Source organism: Macaca thibetana, chromosome 7 (genome assembly GCF_024542745.1).
Source record: "Macaca thibetana thibetana isolate TM-01 chromosome 7, ASM2454274v1, whole genome shotgun sequence".
In the NCBI taxonomy this organism is placed as follows: Eukaryota; Metazoa; Chordata; class Mammalia; order Primates; family Cercopithecidae; genus Macaca; species Macaca thibetana.
Window position 1 is genome coordinate 30,014,254 of NC_065584.1, and position 23,378 is coordinate 30,037,631.

At 42.4% G+C, this 23,378-nt stretch overlaps 1 protein-coding gene across 1 annotated transcript in view; it reads left to right on the plus strand.

The window, feature by feature from the left end:
- The first annotated feature begins 208 nt into the window (after positions 1–208).
- Positions 209–23,378, plus strand: part of SPTLC2 (serine palmitoyltransferase long chain base subunit 2) — a 112,225-nt gene continuing 89,055 nt past the window's right edge. Inside the window, exons 1-2 of the mRNA XM_050798764.1 lie at positions 209–523; positions 19,626–19,820. Of these exons, the coding sequence (XP_050654721.1) occupies positions 404–523; positions 19,626–19,820 (315 nt within the window). The 5' untranslated portion in view covers positions 209–403. The remainder of the gene's footprint in view (positions 524–19,625; positions 19,821–23,378) is intronic.

The following is a 23,378-nucleotide window of genomic DNA, read 5'->3' on the forward strand; positions in this document are numbered from 1 at the left end:
ACCCAGGACCTGGAAGCGGCCTCCAATCAAGTGCCAGGCCCTGGAATCCCTCTAGAGAAGCCCCCTCTCCGGCGAGGCGCTTTGCTCTCGTCCGTGATTGGCCAGGCAGCAGCATGGGGTCCGCCTCCTTCTCTTCCAGATAGGTCAGCGGTCTTCAGGACCACATCCCTTTCGGCCGGTCCCTGCCGCTCTTTCCCTTCGCTGCGTGGCCTTGGGCGAGCCCGGTCCTCTGCGGAGAGCGCCCCGCCCTCTGTGAAGGCCCGCCCGGGAATTGGCGGCGGCGCTGCAGCCATTTCCGGTTTCGGGGAGGTGGGTGGGGTGCGGAGCGGGACTTGGAGCCGCCGCCGCTGCTGCCGCTGCCGCCGCCCACAGAGCCTGCCTTGCGCCTGGTGCTGCCAGGAAGATGCGGCCGGGGCCCGGAGGCTGCTGCTGTCGCCGCACGGTGCGGGCGAATGGCTGCGTGGCGAACGGGGAAGTACGGAACGGGTACGTGAGGACCAGCGCCGCAGCCGCCGCCAGCCAGGTACGAGGGGCCCGCGCGGCGGGGCCGGGGTGGCGGTGCGGGCTAGCGGAGGGGCGGCCGGGCAGGGCGAGGTCTCCTGGCCATCCGCTGGGCAATCCGCCGGGTGGGCGCCGCTCGCAGGTGTGGGCGGCAGTGTCCGGCCGCTGGCCCGACCTCCACGAGCATAGAGGCTCAAGGACGACTCGGGGGCTCCTCCACGTCCCCGCGCCTGGAGGTCTTCCTCCCTTCCCCCCGGAGCTCTGGGTTCTGCTCAGAGCCCCTGGTACCTTTCTCTGACCCATCCTGCCAGAAGTGTATGCCACCCCCAGGGGAAGCAATGAGGGACCCCTCGGACCCCAGTGGGAGCCACCCAAGGGCTCCCGAGGGTCCCTTCAAACCCCCGAGGTTGTTGCTTCCTCTTAAAGTCCTGCAGCCTTCCAAAGAAAACCACCCATGGGGTCCTTAAGAGGCAAAGAAAGTTAGGCGGTGGTGTCAGATGGAAACACACCCAGCCTCTCCCAACCACATTCTGGACTACCACGTTCGCTCCGCAAGCAGGACATTGGTCCGTAGATCTGGCAGGGAATCCAAGCTGGTCCCTCGAAAGCATTATTCTCTTAACTCTGCCCGTGGTGTGACTCTACCCCAGGCTCCAGATTGAATTGGGTGGCCCTTTCGACCCTTTTCTGAACACGAGTGCTATCACACAAGGGGATTGTTTAGCTTGGTGGTGACTTGCGATGACTCTGTACTAATTAACCATGCTGAATCATCAACCAAGTTCAGGCAGTTCTAAAATATTTTGAAAAGTTCTAAATTCAAGACAGTGCTTATTATCAACCTTACAGTGCTCTAGACTGACAAGTATTCTGTTGAAATGTGTTTTTAAAGATGAGCTGGTTAAAAAGATGCAAGATCGGTGTTCCTGGAAGAGAGTGTTGGGATAATTTCCAGTTGACTTTAATACGTTTAAGTCTTGTACAGATACTCAGGAACATTTAGAAAGTGCCCTGTTCCCCTTTAGCAGGAGTGTGATAGGATGGTGATCTTCATTTGGCTTTAACAGAAATATCTGGCAGGCTCCACCCGAGATGAGTAGTTATGATGGATAGATCTGTTACTGTTTGGTGTGAAGCAGAAAATAATGCATTTTTCCAGGTCATGTGAGATATTGAGACTGAGAGTTGAGGGGAAAAATAAGTAAAACAGACTTGACCTCCCCTGAAGTTGTAAGTTGTCAAAACGAAGTAATACACAGATCAAAAGATTTGTTTTCACTTTTAAAGAAATAATTGTGTGAGGGAGGAAGTGATAACAATGAGCTCATTATAAGCAGTGGAATAGTTTGTCGTTTTCCTAGCAATGTAAACGACTTATAAGACAAAATTGTTGTGATATAGAATGTAATAGGGAAATTTAACGGGTAGGAGTTAGAAAATACATTGTAGGTGAATGAGTGAGGTATGATTTTTTTTTTTTTTTTTTTTTTTTTTTTGAGATGGAATTTCGCTCTTGTCGTCCAGGCTGGGGTGCAGTGGCGCGATCTCGGTTCACTGCAGCCTCCACCCCGTGGGTTCCAGCGATTCTCCTGCCTCAGCCTCCCGAGTAGCTGGTATTACAGGCGCCCGTCACCACGCCCGGCTAATTTTTGTATTTTTAGTAGAGACCATGTTGGCCAGGCTGATCTGGAACTCCTGACCTCAGGTGATCCGCCTGCCTTGGCCTCTGAAAGTGCTGGGATTACAGGCGCGCCCGGCCGAGGTATGATTTTTTTTTTTTTTTTTTAATGAAAAAGGAAGTCAAGAGAGGTGTTCACGCTTCAGAGGTGCTTTGTGTTAAAATGCTGCTTTCAATCCCTGTGAGTTATGTTCTGATTTAGTAGGAAATCAAGGACCTTTCTCCCATAATCTCTAACAATTTAGCATTTGTAGAATGATATTTCTTCAGAGCTTGTCAACTAATAAGGTGAATAAATATCAAGGTACTAACATGACATTTTAAAATCTGTATAAATAACATTTGGTTGACTTTTGGGGACATGCTTTATAAAAGTTTCACTCAAGGCACATTGGTGGCATTTAAAAGAATGGTCTGTTGGAATGCTGTGAGGGCTGCAGTATCCCTTCTAGAAAACTTACTTCTCACCAGTATTTTTTAAACAGACTTCAGATCTGGAGCTTTCTACACTCTCAGATGGAGGAATATTGTCTGTGAATTTTTTTCTTTCTTTTTTTATACAAAAGAGAGATCTTGGTAACTACATGAGAGCTATACAATATCTTAACATTTTTTAAAAGTTGTTTTCATTTTAATTAAAGCGATGTGCCTGTGCTCCAACCTCTACCTGTCTTTCCCATTTTTCTGAGGGAAATGTTGCCAACTGTGCCATCAAAAATACGCAAACAGCTGTGTGTCATGCTTTTACTAGAATATGAATTTAGAGTATAACATGGTTGAGATGTAAATTATTTTCCTCCCATCTCCCATGTCTTTTAATGAACAGGAGAGAAGTCAGAAACGTCTAAGATCAGTTTACACTCTGGAGTATGTTTCTATGCTTGAAGGCATGAATGAATGTATATAGTAAAAGAACAACTCTTGGATTTGGGTTTAGAATTTGATTAGCTAGATGCTGTGTTAAGGAGTTATGAAACAATCAGACATTGCTGTTTAGTGATGACAGTAGACACACAGTTTTCACAATAGTAGCAGCTGAACAATAAAGCAGTAATTTTTCCTCTTTGCTATTCAGATGAGTGGGAGGAGCACAAACCTTTATTTGAGGTAAAGTGTGGCAATTTGCCCAAGGGAAACTTTTACATTAGCATTGGAAAGAACCTTTGAGAGTTTATGTAATTCAGTCCTTTATCTCTTTGTAGGACTTTATTAAAATCAGCCCTGAGAGAAAATTCTATGCTGTTTTTAAAGATCTCCAGGGAATTTGCAGCAAGTTTTTCTCTATAGCAAATTGCATTATTCCGTGATCTTAATTACCAAATTTCTTCCTGTGGATTTAACATTTGATTAAGTAAATGCCATGTTTTGGTTGTCCCTGAAATACAATAGTTTGTTTGTGTGTTTGTTTTTAAAACTCCATGTTAACAGCTCTTTTTAAAAGAGCTTCCATTTCTGTATAGAACTTTGGAGATTTAGGTTTTCCTTTTACTTTCCTCTATTAGTTAATAAGTATGAAAGAAAAAAAAATTAATTACCTTTGAGACAATTTTGACCCTAACTTTGTTCCCTTTGGGCATAGTGTTTTTTTTTTTTTTTGGAGACGGAGTCTCGCTCTGTCGCCCAGGCTGGAGTGAAGTGGCCGGATCTCAGCTCACTGCAAGCTCCACCTCCCGGGTTCACGCCATTCTCCTGCCTCAGCCTCTGGAGTAGCTGGGACTACAGGCGCCCGCCACCTCGCCCGGCTAGTTTTTTGTATTTTTTAGTGGAGACGGGTTTTCACTGTGTTAGCCAGGATGGTCTCGATCTCCTGACCTTGTGATCCACCCGTCTCGGCCTCCCAAAGTGCTGGGATTACAGGCTTGAGCCACCGCGCCCGGCCTGGGTGTAGTTTTAATGAGATATTAGAAGGATGAGAGCTCTCTGGCTGTCAGAATAAAAAATTCTATCTCGAGGGATTGGGGCAAAAGTTATGTTCTTATATTAAATAATAAGACAAGCAAAGTAGAAAGAACAAAGTGTTAGTCTTGCTTCTTAGGAGGAGGAAAATAAATAACTAATGAAAGCTGATTAGCTTTTAACAAAAGCTACTAGCTTTTGTTTCCACTGAGGGGAAACAGTAACTGGGGATTTAACGTGATAGTTAAGGAAAAGGAGAAGATAGTTATGAGGCCGTAACAGTAGAAATCGTTAGAATGGTCATATACCTGTTTAGATTTAGCAGGTTCTGATAAGATACCTCAGATTCCTCAAGGCTTTTCAGAAATAATGTAATTACAACTTGCAGGACAACATTTTCGTTTCAATTTTTGCTCTGAGGGGAAGCATATCTTGATTTTTACATAACTGCAGCTGAAGAATTCCAGTTATTTGAGGTACTTAGGAATTTTCTTTAACAGGAATTCTTGGGAAATGTATAAGCAACTATGTTCTTAAGATAGTATTTTAGAACTAGGATATTCAGAAAAGTCAGACTTGCCCACTTTTTAGGGTTTGCCCAGGTGCCATAGAAACTTGCAGTGCTTTGAGCAAGACAGTTAATTGGTTGATTTAATTAGATTCAATTTTTGAAAGAAAGAAGCAGTGTTTATTGGTAGAATAGGCAATTCAGAGGGATGGGTAGAGGCAGCGTTTGCATTCTGAGTGGGTGTGCCACACTTGATTAAATAAATGGTTTGTGGACTCAAAGGCAGTTCCCTTCTGGGTAGTTTCTGAGAAGCTTCTGTAATATAATTCACAATTTGTGACCGATTAAAAAGTAAATCCTTTGCTCTTGACCCATTTACTGTTAGAAAATTTATCTTAAGTTTGTCTTTAAGACTACTTTTTATTACAAAGCTTGACGCGTCTATTTTTCCTTTTTTTTAAAAAAAATCATTTTTACTTCTCATTATAGAAATAATACGTTTAATGTGGGATTGTAAAGCATTGGGATAATCTCTGTGTTAGGTTTTTTTTTTGAGACGGAGTCTCGCTCTGTCGCCCAGACTGGAATGCAGTGGCGCCATCTCAGCTCCCTGCAACCTCCACCTCCGAGGTTCAAGTGATTCTCCAGCCTCAGCCGCCCGAGTAGCTGGGATTACAGGCATGCACCGCCAGGCCTAGCTAATTTTTGCATTTTTAGTAGAGACAAGGTGGAAGTTTCACCAGGCTGGTCTCGAATTCCTGACGTCAGGTGATCCACCTGCCTCGGCCTCCCAAAGTGCTGGGATTACCGGCGTGAGCCACCGCGCCCAGCTGGAAGTTTGTTTTTTTAATGTGGTCTATTGTAAATCGGTCTGCTGCTTTCTGATAATTTCTTTTTTGTTGTTTGTTTGTTTTCTTTGTTTGCGAGACAGGGTCTCACTCCAGCCTGGCCTGTGATGGCGCAGTCATAGCTTACTGCAGCCTCAACTTCCTGGGCTCAAGTGATCCTCCCGCCTCAGCCTCCCAAGAAGCTGAGTCCACAGGTGTGCACCACTACAGTGGGCTAATTTTTTTATTTTTATTTTTTGAGATGGAGTCTCGCTCTGTCACCCAGGCGGCTCATACCTATAATCTCGCTCTGTCACCCAGGTGTCTCATATCTATAATGCCAGCTACTTGTGCAGCGGCGCGATCTCGGCTTACTGCAAGCTCCACCTCCTGGATTCACACCATTCTCCTGCCTCAGCCTCCCGAGTAACTGGGACTACAGGTGCCCACCACCACACCCGGCAAATTTTTTTTTTTGTATTTTTAGTAGAGATGGGATTTCACCGTGTTAGCCAGGATGGTCTCGATCTCCTGACCTCGTGATCAGCCTGCCTCGGCCTCCCAAAGTGCTGGGATTACAGGCTTGAGCCACAGCGCCTAGCCTTTTTTTTTTTTTTTTTTTTTTTTTGGGAGAGATGGGTCTTGCTGTGTTCCCCAGGCTAGTTTCTTTTTTACTTAAAAAAACAAACAAAAAATAAATAAATATAAAGGAGAGGGAGACAGAGTCTCACTGTGTTGCCCAGGCTGATCCCAAACTCTTAGGCACGATCCTCCCGCCTTGGCCTCCTGAAGTGCTGGGATTATAGGTGTGAGCCACCACACCCAGCCCCCCAGGCTGGTCTCAAACTCCTGACCACAAGCATCCTGCTGCTTCAGCCTACCAGAGTGCTGGGATTACAGCCACTGTGCCAGACTATTTTGTGATAATTTCTAAGTGCAGTGAAATATGCAGTTGTACAGAGACTATGGGTGTGATCCAGTCTTACTCCAAAAGATACATATTAAGGGCCAGGCACAGTGGCTCACACCTGTAATCCCAGTACTAAGGGAAGCCAAGGTGTAAGGATTGCTTGAGCCCAGGAGTTCAAGATCAGCCTGGGCAACATGGCGAGACCCTATCTCTATTTAATTAAAAAATATTAAGGTATATGACCAGACACCGTGGCTCACGCCTGTAATCCCAGCACTTTGGGAAGCTGAGATGGGTGGACCACTTGAGGTCAGGAGTTTGAGACCAGCCTGGCCAACATGGTGAAACCCCGTCTCTACTAAAAATGGAAAAATTAGCCGGGTGTGGTGGCGCATGCCTATAATCCCAGCTACTCTGGGAGTCTGAGGTAGTAGAATCGCTTGAACGGAGGAGGTGGAAGTTGCAGTGAGCTGAGATGGTGCCACTGCACTCCAGCTTGGGCGACAGTGAGACTCTGTCTCAAAAATACAAAACTAAACAAAACCACAGTGAGATACTATTTCACACCACTAGGATTGCTAAAATAATAAACCAGGTATTAAGTGTTCATGAGGATATAGAGAAATTAGAATCCTAATACATTGCTGGTAGATTTATAAAATGATGCAGCCACTTTGGGAAACAGTTAAACATAGAGTTAGCATGTGGACCAGTAATTCTACTCCCAAGAAAAATGAAACATATGTTCTGACAGAAACTTTTATATTAATTCTAATAGCAGCATTATTGATTGATTGATTCAGGGTGTTGCTGTTACCCAGGCTGGCATGACATGGCTCACTGCAGCCTCCACCTCCTGGGCTCAGTCAGTCCTCCCACTCAGCCTCCCAAGTATCTGGGACTACAGGCATATGCCACCATGAGTGGCAATTTTTTTTTTGAGACAGAGTCTCACTCTGTCGCCCAGGCTAGAGTGCAGTGTGACTCACTGCAACCTCCACCCCGCCGGTTAAAAATTCTCCTGCCTCTGCCTTCCAAGTAGCTGGGACTACAGCCACACACTACCACGCCCAGCTAATTTTTTGTATTTTTAGTAGAGACGGGGTTTCACCATGTTGGTCAGGCTGGTCTCGAACTCCTGACCTCAAGTGATCCACCCACCTCGGCCTTCCAAAGTGCTGGAATTACAGGCGTGAACCACTGTGTCTAGCCCAGCATTATTTATAATAGCCAAAAAGTAGAAACAATCCAAATGTCTATCAACTGATGAGTAGATAAAATATGGTATATCCATATAAAAGGATATTATTCAGCAATACTATTGAAGGAATGCAGTACTAATACATGCAGGAGAATACTACCTTGTTTATGGCCATATGTTTGTATAGTAAAAATATTTAAAAATGCAGGGGAATGATAAACATCAAATTCCCAATTCCTCTGGGGAGGAAAGGAAATACAGTATTTCCCCAGGACAAACTTCTTAAAAGGATTGGAGAACTACTTAAACATGTCAGATCTTGACACTGTCCTGATGTCCAGGATGGCCTCCTGTCACTGATAACAAAATCCAAAATAGGGTTTACAAGGCCCGCCATGAACTTTCCCATCCCTCTCTGACTTCATATCCTGCCAGGTCGCTGCTTTTTAGCCAGTCTGGGCTTTCTGATGTTCCCCAAACACGTTGCCATCAAGCACACCTCCCTGGGGCCTTATTATTATTGTTATTATCATTATTATTATTATTTTGAGATGGAGCCTCAATCTGTCACCCAGGCTGGAGCGCAGTGGTGCAATCTCAGCTCACTGCAATCTCCATCTCCGGGTTCAAACGATTCTTCTGTCTCAGCCTCCCAAAGTGCTGGAATTACAGGTGTGAGCCACCATGCCTGGGGTCCCTGGGACTTTAGCCTTTACAGTTACCTCAGCCTGGAAAGCTTTTTTACAGAGTTCTCTTCCCTACTCCAAGTCCATCTGCTTACACCTTACCTCCACCCTGTTTAAAATGCTCTTTTTCCACGGTTTTATTCTCACTGTAGCAGTGTGACCTGATACGGTGTATCTGTTTGCTTATCTAATGTCTGCCTCTCTCACAGGAGTGTATTTCTAGTGCTCGGATCATGCCTAGCTCATAGCAGGGACTCAATAAGTGTTAAATGAATGAATGATAACTTCAGTGTTTTATTTAATGGAAAAAAGATCTAAAGCATATAAGCTAAATCTTAAGTTTTGATAAAGCTAGATGTTGAGTACAGTTTTATTTCTATTTTTTGATGATAATTTTTGTGTCGTATTTCATACATACGCTCCTGGTTGACAAAAACTAGCTCCCTAAAATAATGTTATAGACATAAGAAAGAAATGAATTGTGGTGATACGTAAGCCGTTAAAGAAACCCACAGCCTTATTTATAGTATATCAGGTTTGCAAGTGGTTTAAAACAATAGCGGTTTGTTGAATGTTCTTACTAGCATGAGGGGACAGCTTGTGAGAAATAGGAAGAGGCCAGAGAAGGTCCCGGGGGTCTGGCACACTCTGGTATACTTCATCACCTCTCCCTGAGCTCTCCCTACAGGGCAGTGGGGCCAGTGGTGACTTCTGCAGCACCCTCTCCGTTGTCTTACCAAGGGCTTCAGCTATGAGACGCCGGCTGGTGCTACAAGGAAGGGGAAATGCGTCAGCTCTTTTCTCTGCTCTTTTCTCACATTGATTTCAAACGCCAAGAAGCTGGGCTGAGAAACCGGGCCTGTGATCCTGGTTGGACTGCAGTCCACCACGTGCTGAAGAACTCTGCGGGTTGTGCTAAAGGGTAGTGTCTTTATTGCCTCCTGTATAAGCTTGACTTTTTTAGAGGCAAGCAGGTTATTTCCAGGACAACTAAATTAGTTGGTGCCAAACCTCATTTCCTAGAAACAGACATTTTCTTAGTAGAGGAAACCCATATAACCGTCTGTTTCCATCTAAGTGTAGCTAATAACATGAATAACAAAAAGAGCTAATTATTTAAATAGCAAAAATAAGTATGGAAGATGAATGTGAAGTAAAATTCTAATATTAAGCCACTGATTATTTTAAAACAATCCGATTAAATTGTTGTACCTCTGAAATAATTAAAGGAAAATTTGATTCTTAGAACATCTCAATTCATTGGAAGGCCATGGAATTAATAAAATAAAAAAAGAAAATCTCAGGCAATATAAACTAAGGAATGGCAAATGGAATATGTATTGGTTGGTGCAAAGTAATTACGTTTTTTGCTATTGAAAGTAATTACTTTTGCCATTACTTTTAATGGCAAAAACCGTGTAATGTCAGTTACTTTTGTGCCAAACTATAAATAATTGGACTCTAGTTCCAACTTTGGTATTTAACTTTCCCACAACTGTTGACAAATTGCTTAATCTACTTTCCTTGATTTTGTCAGTCAAGTGAAGAGGAAGAGACAGCTTGAGAAACTTTTTTTTTTTTTTTTTTTTTTTTTTTTTTTTTTTGAGACGGAGTCTGGCTCTGTCGCCCAGGCTGGAGTGCAGTGGCCGGATCTCAGCTCGCTGCAAGCTCCGCCTCCCGGGTTTACGCCATTCTCCTGCCTCAGCCTCCGGAGTAGCTGGGACCACAGGCGCCCGCCACCTCGCCCGGCTAGTTTTTTGCATTTTTTAGTAGAGACGGGGTTTCACCGTGTTAACCAGGATGGTCTCGATCTCCTGACCTTGTGATCCTCCCGTCTCAGCCTCCCAAAGTGCTGGGATTACAGGCTTGAGCCACCGCGCCCGGCTTGAGAAACATTTGTAAGAGAAATGCTTATTACTTTGTATGTGTTTTTCATCTTGCATATTAAATATAAATTCCTTTAGGCGATATTCTTTAAAATGATTTCCTAACTCCCTTTTATATTTACGCCCATGTTCTCTTTAAAAAAAGAAATACTGCACAATTCTTGAAGACAAGGATTACCTCTTATTTGTATCATCAAATATAGAGTACAGTTTTTTTGTTTGTTTGTTTTTTTGAGATGAGTCTTGTTCTATCACCCAGGCTGGAGTGTAGTGGCGCCATCATGGCTCACTGCAGCTTCAACCTCCTGGGCTCAAGAGATCCTGCCACCTCAGCCTACCCAGTAGCTGGTACTACAGGCATGCACCACCACATCCAGCTAATTTTTAAACATTTTGTGTAGAGATAGGGTCTCACTGTGTTTCCCAGACTGGTTTTAAACTCCTGGGAGCCAAGCAGTCCTCCCGCCTTGGCCTCCCAAAGTGTTGGGATTACGGGCATGAGCCACTGTGCCCAGCCTAGAGTACGGTTCTTGACGTATAGATAGAAATTAAGTATTTGTAGAATGAGTGAAAAAAAAAAATGAAATGATTATGTTGATTTTGAGTTTCTCAGTGGAATAGGGCTTTGGGTTCCTAGAGAAACTTTAATGTCAAAAAATTATTTTGTAGTTTTGAAAATGTTAAAACATTGAACATGAGAAATCTCCACTTCTCTGGGCACGTGAAATTAAAGGGAGGGATGATCAAGTTGTGAGAGATTGCCTAGACTAGCAGTGGTGATGCAAGAAGGTGAACATGTAGACTGCTGTATTCTGTACCCACCCCCCCACCCCACACACACACAGAGTCCCCTACCTCCTGGGAAAGCGAAAGTTGTTACTGTTTTTTGAGACAGAGTCTCGCTCTGTTGCCCAGGCTGGAGTGCAGTGGCGCACAGTTTCGGCTCACTGCAACCTCTACCTCCCAGGTTCAAGTGGCTCTCCTGCCCCAGCCTCCCGAGTAGCTGGGATTATGGGCGTGTGTCACCATGCCTGGCAAATTTTTGTATTTTTAGTAGAGACAGGGTTTCACCATGTTGGTCAGGCTGGTCTTGAACTCCTGACCTAGTGATCAGGAGTTCAAGGGAGCCCGCTTTGGTCTCCCAAAATGCTGGAACTGCAAGCGTGAGCTACCGCGCCCGGCAGCAGAAGTTTTTGAAGATTTCTAGACAATGTGTGTAAAGACCTTTAGACTCTAAAGTTAATGTTTTTGCCTTTTGCAGTCTTAGGCAGATACAGTGAGGTGTAAAACACCTCTATCCAAACACCTGAGTTGGACTGGGCTGAAGATTTAAGTCCTTCAGTTCAGTGTAGTATCTCAAGGGTGGGATCCATTGTATGTTTGTTACAGGCCACTCCCTCTAGCTTTATCTGCTAAGCACTGTGAGATTGTGCTTGATTTCACTTTGCCTTTCTAGTTCAGGCCTCCAGCCTCCCCAGCTGGAGGAAAATGTCCTGTGTAGAAAACTGGTCATAAATTTAGGGCTTTTATGGAATTTAGTCTGTCATGCCAACCCATACAGCTGTCAAAAGTTCTGCTGGTTTTTCTTTCTCTTGGAGTTCTGCCTATGGCAAGCCCCAGTTATCATCACTCACACTGAAGCTCTGCAAGTACCACAAGGAGAGAGAAAATGGCTGGCACTTTCAGCTCACCTAGAAAGGGCTCTTCCCCTGTGGAATTTTAATTATGCTAGTCCTCTTTGCTATGCATAGAAGACAGCTCTTCAATCTTTAAAGCCATTTATTTATTTGAATAATCTATATGGTTTATCTAGTTGTTACTGTGAAAGCAATAGCTTTCCTCTCTCTATTAAAGCTAACCTAGAAGTGGAAGTCTCATTGTTTTTTGAATTTTTGTTACCACAAACATGACATAAGAATAAATTTGTTCTGGGCCAGGCATGGTGGCTTATGCCTGCAATTCCAGCATGTTGGAAGGCCAGACTGGGAGGATTCCTTGAGGCCAGGAGTTCAAGACCAGCCTGGGCAACATAGGGAAACTTCATCTAAAAAAAAAATCACCCAGATATGGTGGCGAGCACTTGCATAGTCGCAGCTACTCTGGAGGCTGAGGTGAGAGGACTACATGAACCCAGGAGTTTGAGGTTACGGTGAGCAATGGTTACGCCACTCTACTCCAGCTTGGGCAGCAACAGAGTGAGACCTTGTCTCAAAATGAATAAATAGGCCAGATGTTTAAAGTAGGAAGTCAAGGTGGCCAGCCATTCCACTAAAGATAACCAGTGTTTTTAATTTGGTTTGTAGCATTCCAGGTTAGCATGTGTGTACATGAGTTTGTCATTTTACCTTTTTTTGGTGGGGGGGGCGGAGACAGAGTCTTGCTTTGTTGCCCAGGCTGGAATGTGGTTGCAGGATCTTGGCTCACAGCAACCTCCATCTCCCAGATTCAAGCAATTCTCCTGCCTCAGCCTCCTGAGTGGCTGAGATTACAGGCATGTGCCACCACACCCGGCTAATTTTGTATTTTTAGTAGAAATGGAGTTTCTCCATGTTAGTCAGGCTGGTCTCAAACTCCCGACCTCAGGTGATCCGCCCGCCTTGGCCTCCCAAAGTGTTGGGATTACAGGCGTGAGCCACCGCATCCGCCCGGGAAATATTTTTTAAAAATTTCTTGAAGCCCTTAAAGTTGACAGGCTCTGCTAACATGACAAATACCCAATAAAAATGTAGAAAAGAAGTTCTAAGAGATTTTAATATAGAATCTCTGTCTGTTAACTTTTTTAGTTGAGAGTAACAGCAACTGACTCTGGTTAAACTAAGCAAAAAGGTGATTTATTGGAAGGACAATAGGTATGCAAAAAAGGGATGGGGGATGAAATTGAACTGGTCTCAGAAAGGCAGGAGTTGCCACAGCTCTTGGGACCTCAGCGGCAGGAGTTTGTGAACCCTTTCTTCAGGACATTGGAGACCCACTGCCCTTCAGACTCTCTCCCCACTGACATTTTAAATCCCCATAAAAGAGGGTTGTTGGATTTCTTTTGGCATAGGTGTCAGTGCTGTGTCCATCAGTTATGGTTCAGGAAATATGATCACAAAGCATACACGTGACCACCAGGGGCCCATCCCTGCATATCAGGGAGTATTTCCAGAGAAGGGAAATTGACACAAACTGGGTTGCCTCTGCAGTGGTGTGCACCACAAAACCAGATTGGAGCACGTGGAGGGGGCAGAGTGGAGGGTATGGTATTACAGGCTCAGAACATGTCAGCAGTGGAGGAGAGCTCAGATGAAGATGCAGAATTTGTGGCAGAGCTGCACTTATACTCCAGTCTTCCGGCTCTTGCATCTCTTACAGTGCGATGCTTATCTAGAGATGGAAAAGTGTTACAGCAGAGGCTTGGGTGGCCAGTGAGTGTGATAACTCCTGGGCAGACATCAGTGCCCAGTGCATACGGGATGCCACTGAACTGAAATGGAAATGTTCCACTCCATATATGCTTGAAGATCTCCTTTTGGGGGTTTTCAATAGGAAAATGATAATGTCAAAATATAAATGTGTTTCACAGCTAGTTTTGGAAACATTTTTCATTCCATTCTGCATGAGATACTTACTGACAAAAATTAAGAAATTTATGCCGATTACAAGAAAAACTGTGGACTTCCTCCTTTTCAAAATTTCCTTGCTGAAAAAAGGAGACACTTCTGAACATACACATTCAGAGCATGGTATAGCCTATGTGATTTGTGTAAAGCTCCAAACTGTTCTCTTTAATATGTGTGGTATGCAGTAGGGAGAGGCCAGTACATTTCAGTAAAATTCCAAGAAAGGACAGTTTCAGCAGAACGGATTTTAAGGAGCAACAGGAACACACCACTTGAAAATGAGTAGGGTTCGTTTAATGGACAAAGCATGATAGCAGTTCTTTGATTGCTGAAGAATAATGGGTGGTTCACATTAGACATTCAGTTTTTAAAAATAATGTTCCAAACCATTCACCAGCTAGGCAGGTTCTGTTATCCTGCTGTAGCATGCAGCTGGAATGTGCTTATTTGCTTAAGGAGATCATGCTTTTGTGATTTTGTATTCATATCAGAAATGTGTGCTTCTGTTTCCTAATAATTACTTCGCCGTTACTGCATGGTAACATAGTTACTCCCTGTCCTTTCGTGGGATTCTTGAAACCTTTGCTTAGGATCATTTCTCCTAAGTCAGTTTACAGTGCACTAAAAACTTTTTTATTTTAATTGTTTAAAATAAATTTTTCCTGAGACTTGAGAAAGACAGAAGGCAACATATAATCCAGGGTTTTCTTTTGCTATAGAGGATATCATTAGGACGTCTGGCAAAATCTGAATAAGTTGAATAAGTCTACAACTGAATAAAGTTGTAGACTAGGCTGGGCACAGTGGCTCATGCCTATAATCCCAGCACTTTGGGAGACCAAGGCAGGAGGATAGTTTGAGCCCAGGAGTTTGATACCAGCCTGGGCAATGTAGTGAAGCCCCATCTCTACAATAAATAAGTAAATAAATAAGCTGGGCATGGTGCCACTTGCCTGTGGTCCCAACTTCCTGGGAGGCTGAGGCTGGAGGATCACTTAAGCCTGAAAGGTAGAGGCTGCAGTGAGCCATGATTGCACCACTGCACTCCGTCCTGGGTGGCAGAGTCAGATGCTGTCAAAAACAAAAACAAAAAAACAACTTTCTACCTCCTTAAAATTCTCTTGTGCCCCACAAGAAGCTCTTGGACTGAAGCACAGAAAGTCATTACTAATTCTATCTGGAAGCCAGAAAATAAGGTGGAGCCAAAGATGACTCCAAACTTGGGAGACTGGGTAGACTGGATAGTGATGCTGTTGACCAAAATAGGTAATAGAAGAGGAGTGTCAGGTTTTCACCGAGAGGGAGGGTTAGGATGGTGAGAAGTTCAGCTTTAGATTTGTTGAGTTTGAGGTGCCCATGAAGTCTAAGTGGAGCTATATAGGAGGCAGGTAGAAATGTGAGTGTGGAGTTCTGGAAAGGAATCTGGGATTGCAGTGTAGGCTTGAGCTTACTCGTAGCATGGAAGGTCTAGCTGAGAACTCATAAGTAGATGAGAATTCACTAGAGAGGCTATCGATAGTGAGGTGACTGAGGTTGTGATAATAGGCATGTTTTGCTTTTATTAACTCTGTTTTAGTCCAAATGGTGAATTAAGTCAATGACAAAATTTAGTTTAAGCATTAAAAAAAAGGCAAGTAAAAATTCAGTAATACATACTCGTAAAAAACAAGAAGAAGAAAAATCAAACCAGTTTAGAAGGTTATGAACAAAAAATATGCCTTCTTTTCCCACCCCACTCCTTACCCTAGTTTCTGGTGTCTCCTTCCAGACAATTTTAGTCACATGGAAATATATGTATTACGCATATGGCTTATCTTTTATTATACTTCCCATTATTGCTTTGGTTAGGAGTACCTTTTCAGCTGCTTAATAAACATAGTTGACAGCCCACAGGCATGTGGACAAAATGGCTCATTAGTTTGATTTTTTTTTTCCTTCTCTTGTTCTGTAAGGTGTTTTACGGTGGTGTGCTTGTAGTCTTGTCTGAAAAAAATTTCTTCCTTTGCGTTTGTATTTTCTTCAACAGTAATATTACTGTTCAAGCAAAGATTTCTTGATATTCCTAAATCTTTCCTTGATTAATAGTGCTAAGATAGTGTCACATTCTTCTTTGCTTAACGTGAGCAGACTGTGAACAGACTGATACGAAATGTTATTAAGTGTTAACTATTTATTAAGACTTCATAAATACTACCCCGGGTGCTAGATGTGCAATGATGAGCAAAACAGACCTGGTGTTTTTCCTCAAGGATTATTACCTATGTATAAGAGAGCAATACCATTATTATTGTTTGAATCATGTGAAAGATACGATTTAGCATCAGTTCTTAAAGGTGAAGTGATTTTATTCTCTCAGAGTTTAAAGACTTTTCACCTTTGAGAGACCCGTGTGTCAGTTGGCGTGCCCATCTGCGCCCCCCCGCCCCCCCCCAACATCAGTCACTCTGTTTTGACTGAAACCACATTCCAGAGTCACTTCTTTTCACAGGTTCTAAAGGTGGAAAAAAAGAAACCCCACCCACTTCCTAGTTGAACCTTAATTCTTTAAAATACATTTAATTTTGAATAAGGCTTTGGTAAAATCACACCGTTCTTCATAATGGTTTAGCATCCTCCTCCCTAGAGAGTCCAGCCTACGGTATGAATTGACTTGATCCTGCCCGTGTGAGTGTGCCTGAAATTAAGGCAAATATCTTTCAGAGACCCACCCACAGCATTCCTGACCTGTAAACTCGCTGCACGTTGGTTAGAGACTGCAGGGGGGCTCTGTGATTTCCAGGCTTTTTAATGATGTGTACAGTTGAGAGTAAATAGTTTAAATAATTTCATAGTTAGGGAGAGTTTGGCACTGGTATTAAACAGAGTTCTTAAGGCAAAATATTTTCAGATACAGTTTTTAAAGAGATGATCAGAATGTTAATTTTTTTTGTCTTTTAAATTGCTTTTCATTTTGCTTTGTCCGGCTTAATAACTTTTTTATATTGTTATGTTGTTAATTTTTAAACAATTTTCTGTCTTCAGATACTGGCTCAATTTTAGCTATTCTGTTCTAAACACATTACAACCTTACTCCCACATAAATGTTTAAGCATTAAATATTGACACCAAACTTTCTCCAATGTGGAAGAGATTGATGAAGACCTAAATGAGTTTGTGAATAGTTTTCAGAAGTTATTTAGATCATCAAGTTGAATCAGTACCAACAGATTCCATCCATCTGCCTTGCCTATCTGAGTGCCTGTCCTTTGTCACATACAACTGTGTCTTTCCAAACTGTTCCAATTTGTAACACTGAAGCAGCTTTCCAAAACTAACATTACCAGGATAGGATACTCTAAAATATCTTTACCCCTTGGATATGTATAACAATCGATTGTATAGTTATGTAAATTTCATTAATTTGTTTTTATTTGTTTATGTCATATCTCTGATCAGATTGCCTGAGAGGGCAAGAAAGGATCTTTTAGTTCTTTGGGACTTTTCATGATGCTTAATTGACAATATGCCTCCGGTAAATTTTGATTAACCATCCTCACTGCAGTTGTTCCAAAGTTAAGATTAAAGTCAACACACAAACTTGTCTAGCAGATTTCTTCTATAAAGCAAGATTTCCATTAAAATTGACCAAGAAGCAAAAAGTTATCATCTATGAGATCAAAAGTAAAGTAGCTTGATTTTTGTATATTAAAGTCCAAGTGTCCCAAAAGTTAAAACAAGGGATAATCTCACAATTTTTGGGAATGAATACTTAAGATGAATGGGGACAGAAGAATTCACGACGGTTACTAATAGTTTTTCCCCTTGTTTTGGGTTTCACTTTCTTTTTACTTTTATATAATGCTGGACCACACTTTGGTTTTTTTTAGTTGTTGTTTGTTTTTTGTTTTTTGTTTTTTGTTTTTTTGAGACAGGGTCTCACTCTGTCACCCAGGCTGCAGGGAAGTGGCACGATCATGGCTTACTGCCGCCTCGACCTTCTGGGTTCAGGTGATCCTCCCACCTGTCTCCTGAGGAGGTGGGACTACAGGCATGTGCCACCATGTCCAACTAGTATTTTTTTTTTTTTTTTTGTAGAGACAGGATTTTACCATGTGCCCAGGCTGGTCTCAAACTCCTGGGCTCAGGTGATCTGCCCACCTTGGCCTCCCAAAGTGCTAGGATTACAGGCATGCGCCAGTACACCCAGCCTAGACCACACTTATGTAATATAACATCTTAGTTTTTTGCATGATTTACTTGTGTTATCACTACCGACAAAGGTTAATTTGAACTACGTGTTTCTACAGGGGCCTACTGCTGATAATTATTTGGAATACTATGGCTGGGTGGCTTTGAGAATGTGTGGTAGTAAAACATTTACAAATATTTTACATTCTAAAGCTGAATTTACTTTTGAACTTTTGATCTCTTCGTCTGTAAGCTAATATAGTACTTTTCTTGGGATAGGCTTTCTCTTGTTGATTTACGTTTTTTGCTTTTTTTATTAGAACAAAAGAAATTACGCTAGCATTTTAGGATCTATTTAAGAAAATCAAATAATGGTAAAGATCAGTATTAGGTGGTGTTCTTACAGCCCTTCTTGCTCCCCTTCCTTTACTGTTCATCTGAAATGCATATAATTTATAAATTATTTCTATTGAAAACAAGTAGCCCAGCCGGGCTCGGTGGCTCACCCCTGTAATCCCAGTACTTTGGAAGGCTGAGGCGGGCAGATCACAAGGTCAGGAGATCGAGACCATCCTGGCCTTGATCCAAAAGAAAACAAGTAGTGTTTTCTTTGGGATCACCTCTTAGTGTTACATTTGACTATCACTTACAAAATTCTTTTTTTTTTTTTTTTTTTAATTTTTTTTTGAGATGGAGTGTTGCTCTTGTTTCCCAGGCTGGAGTGCGATGGCGTGATCTCGGCTCATCGAGATCTCTCCGTCTCTCAGGTTCAAGCAATTCTCCTGCCTCAGCCTCCTGAATAGCTGAGATTACAGGCATGCGCCACCACACCCGCCTAGTTTAGTATTTTTAGTAGAGATGGGGTTTCTCCATGTTGGTCAGGCTGGTCTTGAACTCCCAACCTCAGGTGATCCTCCCGCCTTGGCCTCCCAAAGTACTGGGATTATAGGTGTGAGCCACTGTGCCTGGCCTAAAATTCTTTTTTTTTTCCTTGTTTCCAGTGAGGTTGGAACTTAGAAAATTCTTTTTTTTTTTTTTTTTTTTTTTTTGACGTGGAGTCTTGCTTTGTTGCCCATGCAGGAGTGTAGTGGTATGATCTTGGCCTATTGCAACCTCCACCTCCCAAGTTCAAGCAACTCTCCTGCCTCAGTCTCCCAAGTAGCTGGGATTACAGGTGTGTGCCACCAATCCTGGCTAATATTTGTATTTTCAGTAGAGACAGGGTTTCACCATGTTGGCCAGGTTGGTCTTGAACTCCTGACCTCAAGTGATCTGCCTGCCTCAGCCTCCCAAAGTCCTGGGATTACAGGTGTGAGCCACTGTGCCTGGTGGAACTTAGAAAATTCTTAAGGTGGCCGGGCGCGGTGGCTCAAGCCTGTAATCCCAGCACTTTGGGAGGCTGAGACGGGCAGATCACGAGGTCAGGAGATCGAGACCATCCTGGGTAACACGGTGAAACCCTGTCTCTACTAAAAAATACAAAAAACTAGCCGGGCGAGGTGGCGGGCGCCTGTAGTCCCAGCAACTCGGGAGGCTGAGGCAGGAGAATGGCGTAAACCCGGGAGGCGGAGCTTGCAGCGAGCTGAGATCCGGCCACTGCACTCCAGCCTGGGCGACAGAGCGAGACTCCGTCTCAAAAAAAAAAAAAAAAAAGAAAAAAAAATTCTTAAGGTATAATTCAGCAAATCTCTGAGGACCTAGATTTTAGGTAGGAATGTTTTTCTTACCATGATGGAAATAAACATATTTAACCTCTCTTTTAGATCCATCATGTTACACAAAATGGAGGACTATATAAAAGACCGTTTAATGAAGCTTTTGAAGAAACACCAATGCTGGTTGCTGTGCTCACATATGTGGGGTATGGCGTACTCACCCTCTTTGGATACCTTCGAGATTTCTTGAGGCATTGGAGAATTGAGAAGTGTCACCATGCAACAGAAAGAGAAGAACAAAAGGTAATTATTAGGAAGTTTTTGATTCTGTAAATGAAAACCTTTTATAGAAATCTTAGTATTTTTGCACAAAAGTTTTTTCTTGGAAATTTGGGTACACATAAAAATTAAAATATTCCAGATGTAGTTAAATGAAAACATTCTACAAAGAAAGCTGAAAACAAGGTTAAAGATATGAAAGCATTCAACATGTGTTTAATCAAGAAGAACCTAAGGAGGTAGGCAGCAGTATCCCTATTTTATGGATTAGAAATCAAAAAGTCACAAGTTAAATAATATTTCCTAAGATGCCTGGTGTCAGAGCTGCTGTGTGGACAGAGGACTGTGAAGTGAAAAAGCCATGCTCTTTCTATTCGTACCCCTGTGCTGAATCCCAGGTTGTGTTTACAATTTTCTGAAAAGGTTGTATGATTTGGAATTAATAATGTGTTTTCTCATAGATACATTATACATAGTTGGGTGATTCACACATCAACTCCTCTCCCCAGACAAACAAGCTGTAATACAGAATATGGCCAACCAGTTCTATTTACAGTAAAAAACACTCTTATTTTAGGAATGGTAAACCTATGAGCATGGTTGTCTCTGGTGAAAAGGGCTTCATTCACTTCATTTTTCTCTGCATGTTCCTTTGTACCTCTGAAGGGTTTTTTGTTTTTTTAACTTGTTATTGACTTGAAGTTCACTTCTGGAGTTTTATACATTATTGTTGTGTTACTTAATCTCCATAAATAAATAAAATGAGGGTTAACGATGCTTGATTTTACTAAAAATAAAACCTCTGTGTTGTTGGCATGTCCCCCATGGCAAAAGGTTGTCTTTTAGCCCAGGGGAATGTACCAGATTAGAGAAGGACTTAAGACATTATAGTTTTTTTGTGGTCCCTGTGTGTCTGAGGAAAAGAGGCAGGTGTGGGGTGAGCACAGTCACCGCTGAGACGAGCCAGTGAACATTGATTGTAGAAGAAACAGTTATTCAGGTAATAGATAGTGGTCATGTGGAAATGGGAAGAGTGCATCAAGAAAACATTGTCAGTTACTAGGAAGACAAAACCAGTCAGGAGATATATGGATTCAAAAGTAGCTCCTGGGAGAACTCAAGACTAGGCATTCTTCCTTTCATCTCAACCATCTTGTACTCCATCTGAGCCCCAGCACAAGTTGGCCATCCTACTCATTGCCCTGCAAGTTAATTTACAAACAAGGTAAATAAGTTTTTTGAATACCTAATGCAGGCAAAGCCCTGCATTCAGAAATTGGTCCAGTGGCCCTAACTAATTTTTATCTTTTAAAACCCAAACACATTTTTAACATTTTTAATTTTATTTTAATATTGTTATTTTTTAGACAAGAGTCTTGCTCTGTCACCCAGGCTGGAGTATAGTGGTGTGATCTCGGCTCACTGCACCCTCTGCCTCCTGGGTCCAAGCAATTCTTATGCCTCAGCCTCCTAAGTAGCGGGAATTACAGGCATGTGCTACCACTCCCCAGATAATTTTTGTATTTTTGGTAGAAACGGGGTTTCACCATGTTGGCCAGGCTGGTCTCGAACTCCTGACCTCAAACGATCCACCCGCCTCGGCCTCCCAAAGTGCTGAGATTACAGATGGGAGCCACTGTTCCCAGCCCACATTTTTAACACTTTTTGATCCCCCTTCTACCCCTGAGCTTGTCCACCCAGAGTGCATCTACAGTACGTTGATTTTGTATAGCCCTCAGTGACAGCTTACCATACCCTTCCTAGGTTGTGTAGTATTACAGTTACTTGTTCACAGGCCTATATCCTCCTACTAGATTGAGTTGATGGCAGTTACGACCGATGGTAGCTGAAGTTTTATTTATATATTCAAACTAAAAACTCCGTCTGCAAGGACCTCTCCTAGTGTAGATGCATAGTCGAAACTTAATAATTGACATGTATAGCTAGCTGGTGGTGAGGCAAGTGCTGATTGTGGTGCAGACAGCACATTCCTGGATGAGGGGATAGGCAAAGGCATGAAGAATGTTTGGGAGAATCTAGAATGCAGATAGAAGAGAAATTGTGTTTTGAAAATCAAAGAAAGAAGTTTGGTAGGCAGTGAGGAGTAGTTTTTTTGTGTTTTGTTTTTAAATGGAGACAGCTCTCGCCATGTTGCCCAGGCTGGTCTCAAACTCCTGTACTCAAGGGATCCTCCTGCCTTGGCCTCCCGAAGTGTTGGGATTACAGGAGTGAGCCACCATGACCCCAAGGGCAATTTTTGATCAGGGGATTGTCCATAGAGCTTGCACAGCTGGTGCTCAAAGTGTGATGAATGAATGAAACCAACAAGATGCATCTGAATTACTTTGTTTGTGAGTACATTATCTTTGGAACTTGTTTCATGTTTACAGAAAGTAAATTGGTGGTTTAAGTGTTGGGAGCTGCCTGTGTATCCTTTGTGTGAAAGAATTAGAACGCACAGATTTCATTCTTAAGTAGTTTCTAATTTTGTTGAGGAAACAAACATTTTAAAGTTATGGGCCTTTGCAAAACCATTATACAAGTAAATAATGCTTAGATTATATGAAGATATAGAACAAAAAAATATCTGAGTAGCATAGGGTTAATCAGGAAACAGTTCTTGGAGGAAGTAATACAAGGAAATGTGGGGGTGCTGAGGAGAGCATTTGCCTCTGCAGGTTATGGAGAGGATTGTATTAAATTATTCAAATTCATTTCAATAGAATATTCCCAGTAGATAACATTAGCAGTTAAAACAGCCAGCTTCTGCCATTTTCTTACAAAAATTCAGCTCGTAGAGGGAAAGGGAATGTCATTCCTTTCCTGTGACAGATCATGTTTGTTTTCTAATGCTGGATTAGGTATGGCGAAGGAGGGAGGCAAATTAAGTGTTAAACTGGAAAGAGGTGAGGGAAAGTGGTTGCTTGGGATCATAAAATGCAAATATAATGTTGCTACTTCCTCATTTCACCGAGAGAGTGGTATCCATAACCACATCCTGGTTTTCTTCCTCATTTCATTCTAAAAGAGAGCCCAGTTTAACTATGTTAATTCTCTTTGTTGCAGGGAAATACCGTATGTTGCTTTGAATACAACTAAATCACATGGTCATACCAATAAAGATGAGTTACCATGAGTCTGTTCTATTTTATATAAATTGCATACAATTCTTGGAATTTTTTACCCCTTAATCCTCTGTTATTCGTGGTGTTTTGGATGAGAATGTTGTTTTTCTCAGTCTATGGTTTATTTCTTTGTGATGTGAGGTGAAGCTAGTAGTTCAGAAACATGTACGTGACAGATAACAGCAAAAGCTTGAATTAATAAAAATGTTCCAGGCTGAGGTAGGAGGATCACTCAGGGCCAGGAGTTTGAGACCAGCTGACATAACATAATGAAACATCTCTACAAAATGAAAAAACTTAATTCAGAAAAAAAATTCTAATATTTAGATAGGAAATTGCTAGGAATGTAAGGAGTAAATTATGGTAAGTAGTTACCACACACTTACTACATTTTAAACTAACATTTTGCCTCCACAGCTTGTTCATGATCAGATACTTAAAAATGGGAGGACCAAAT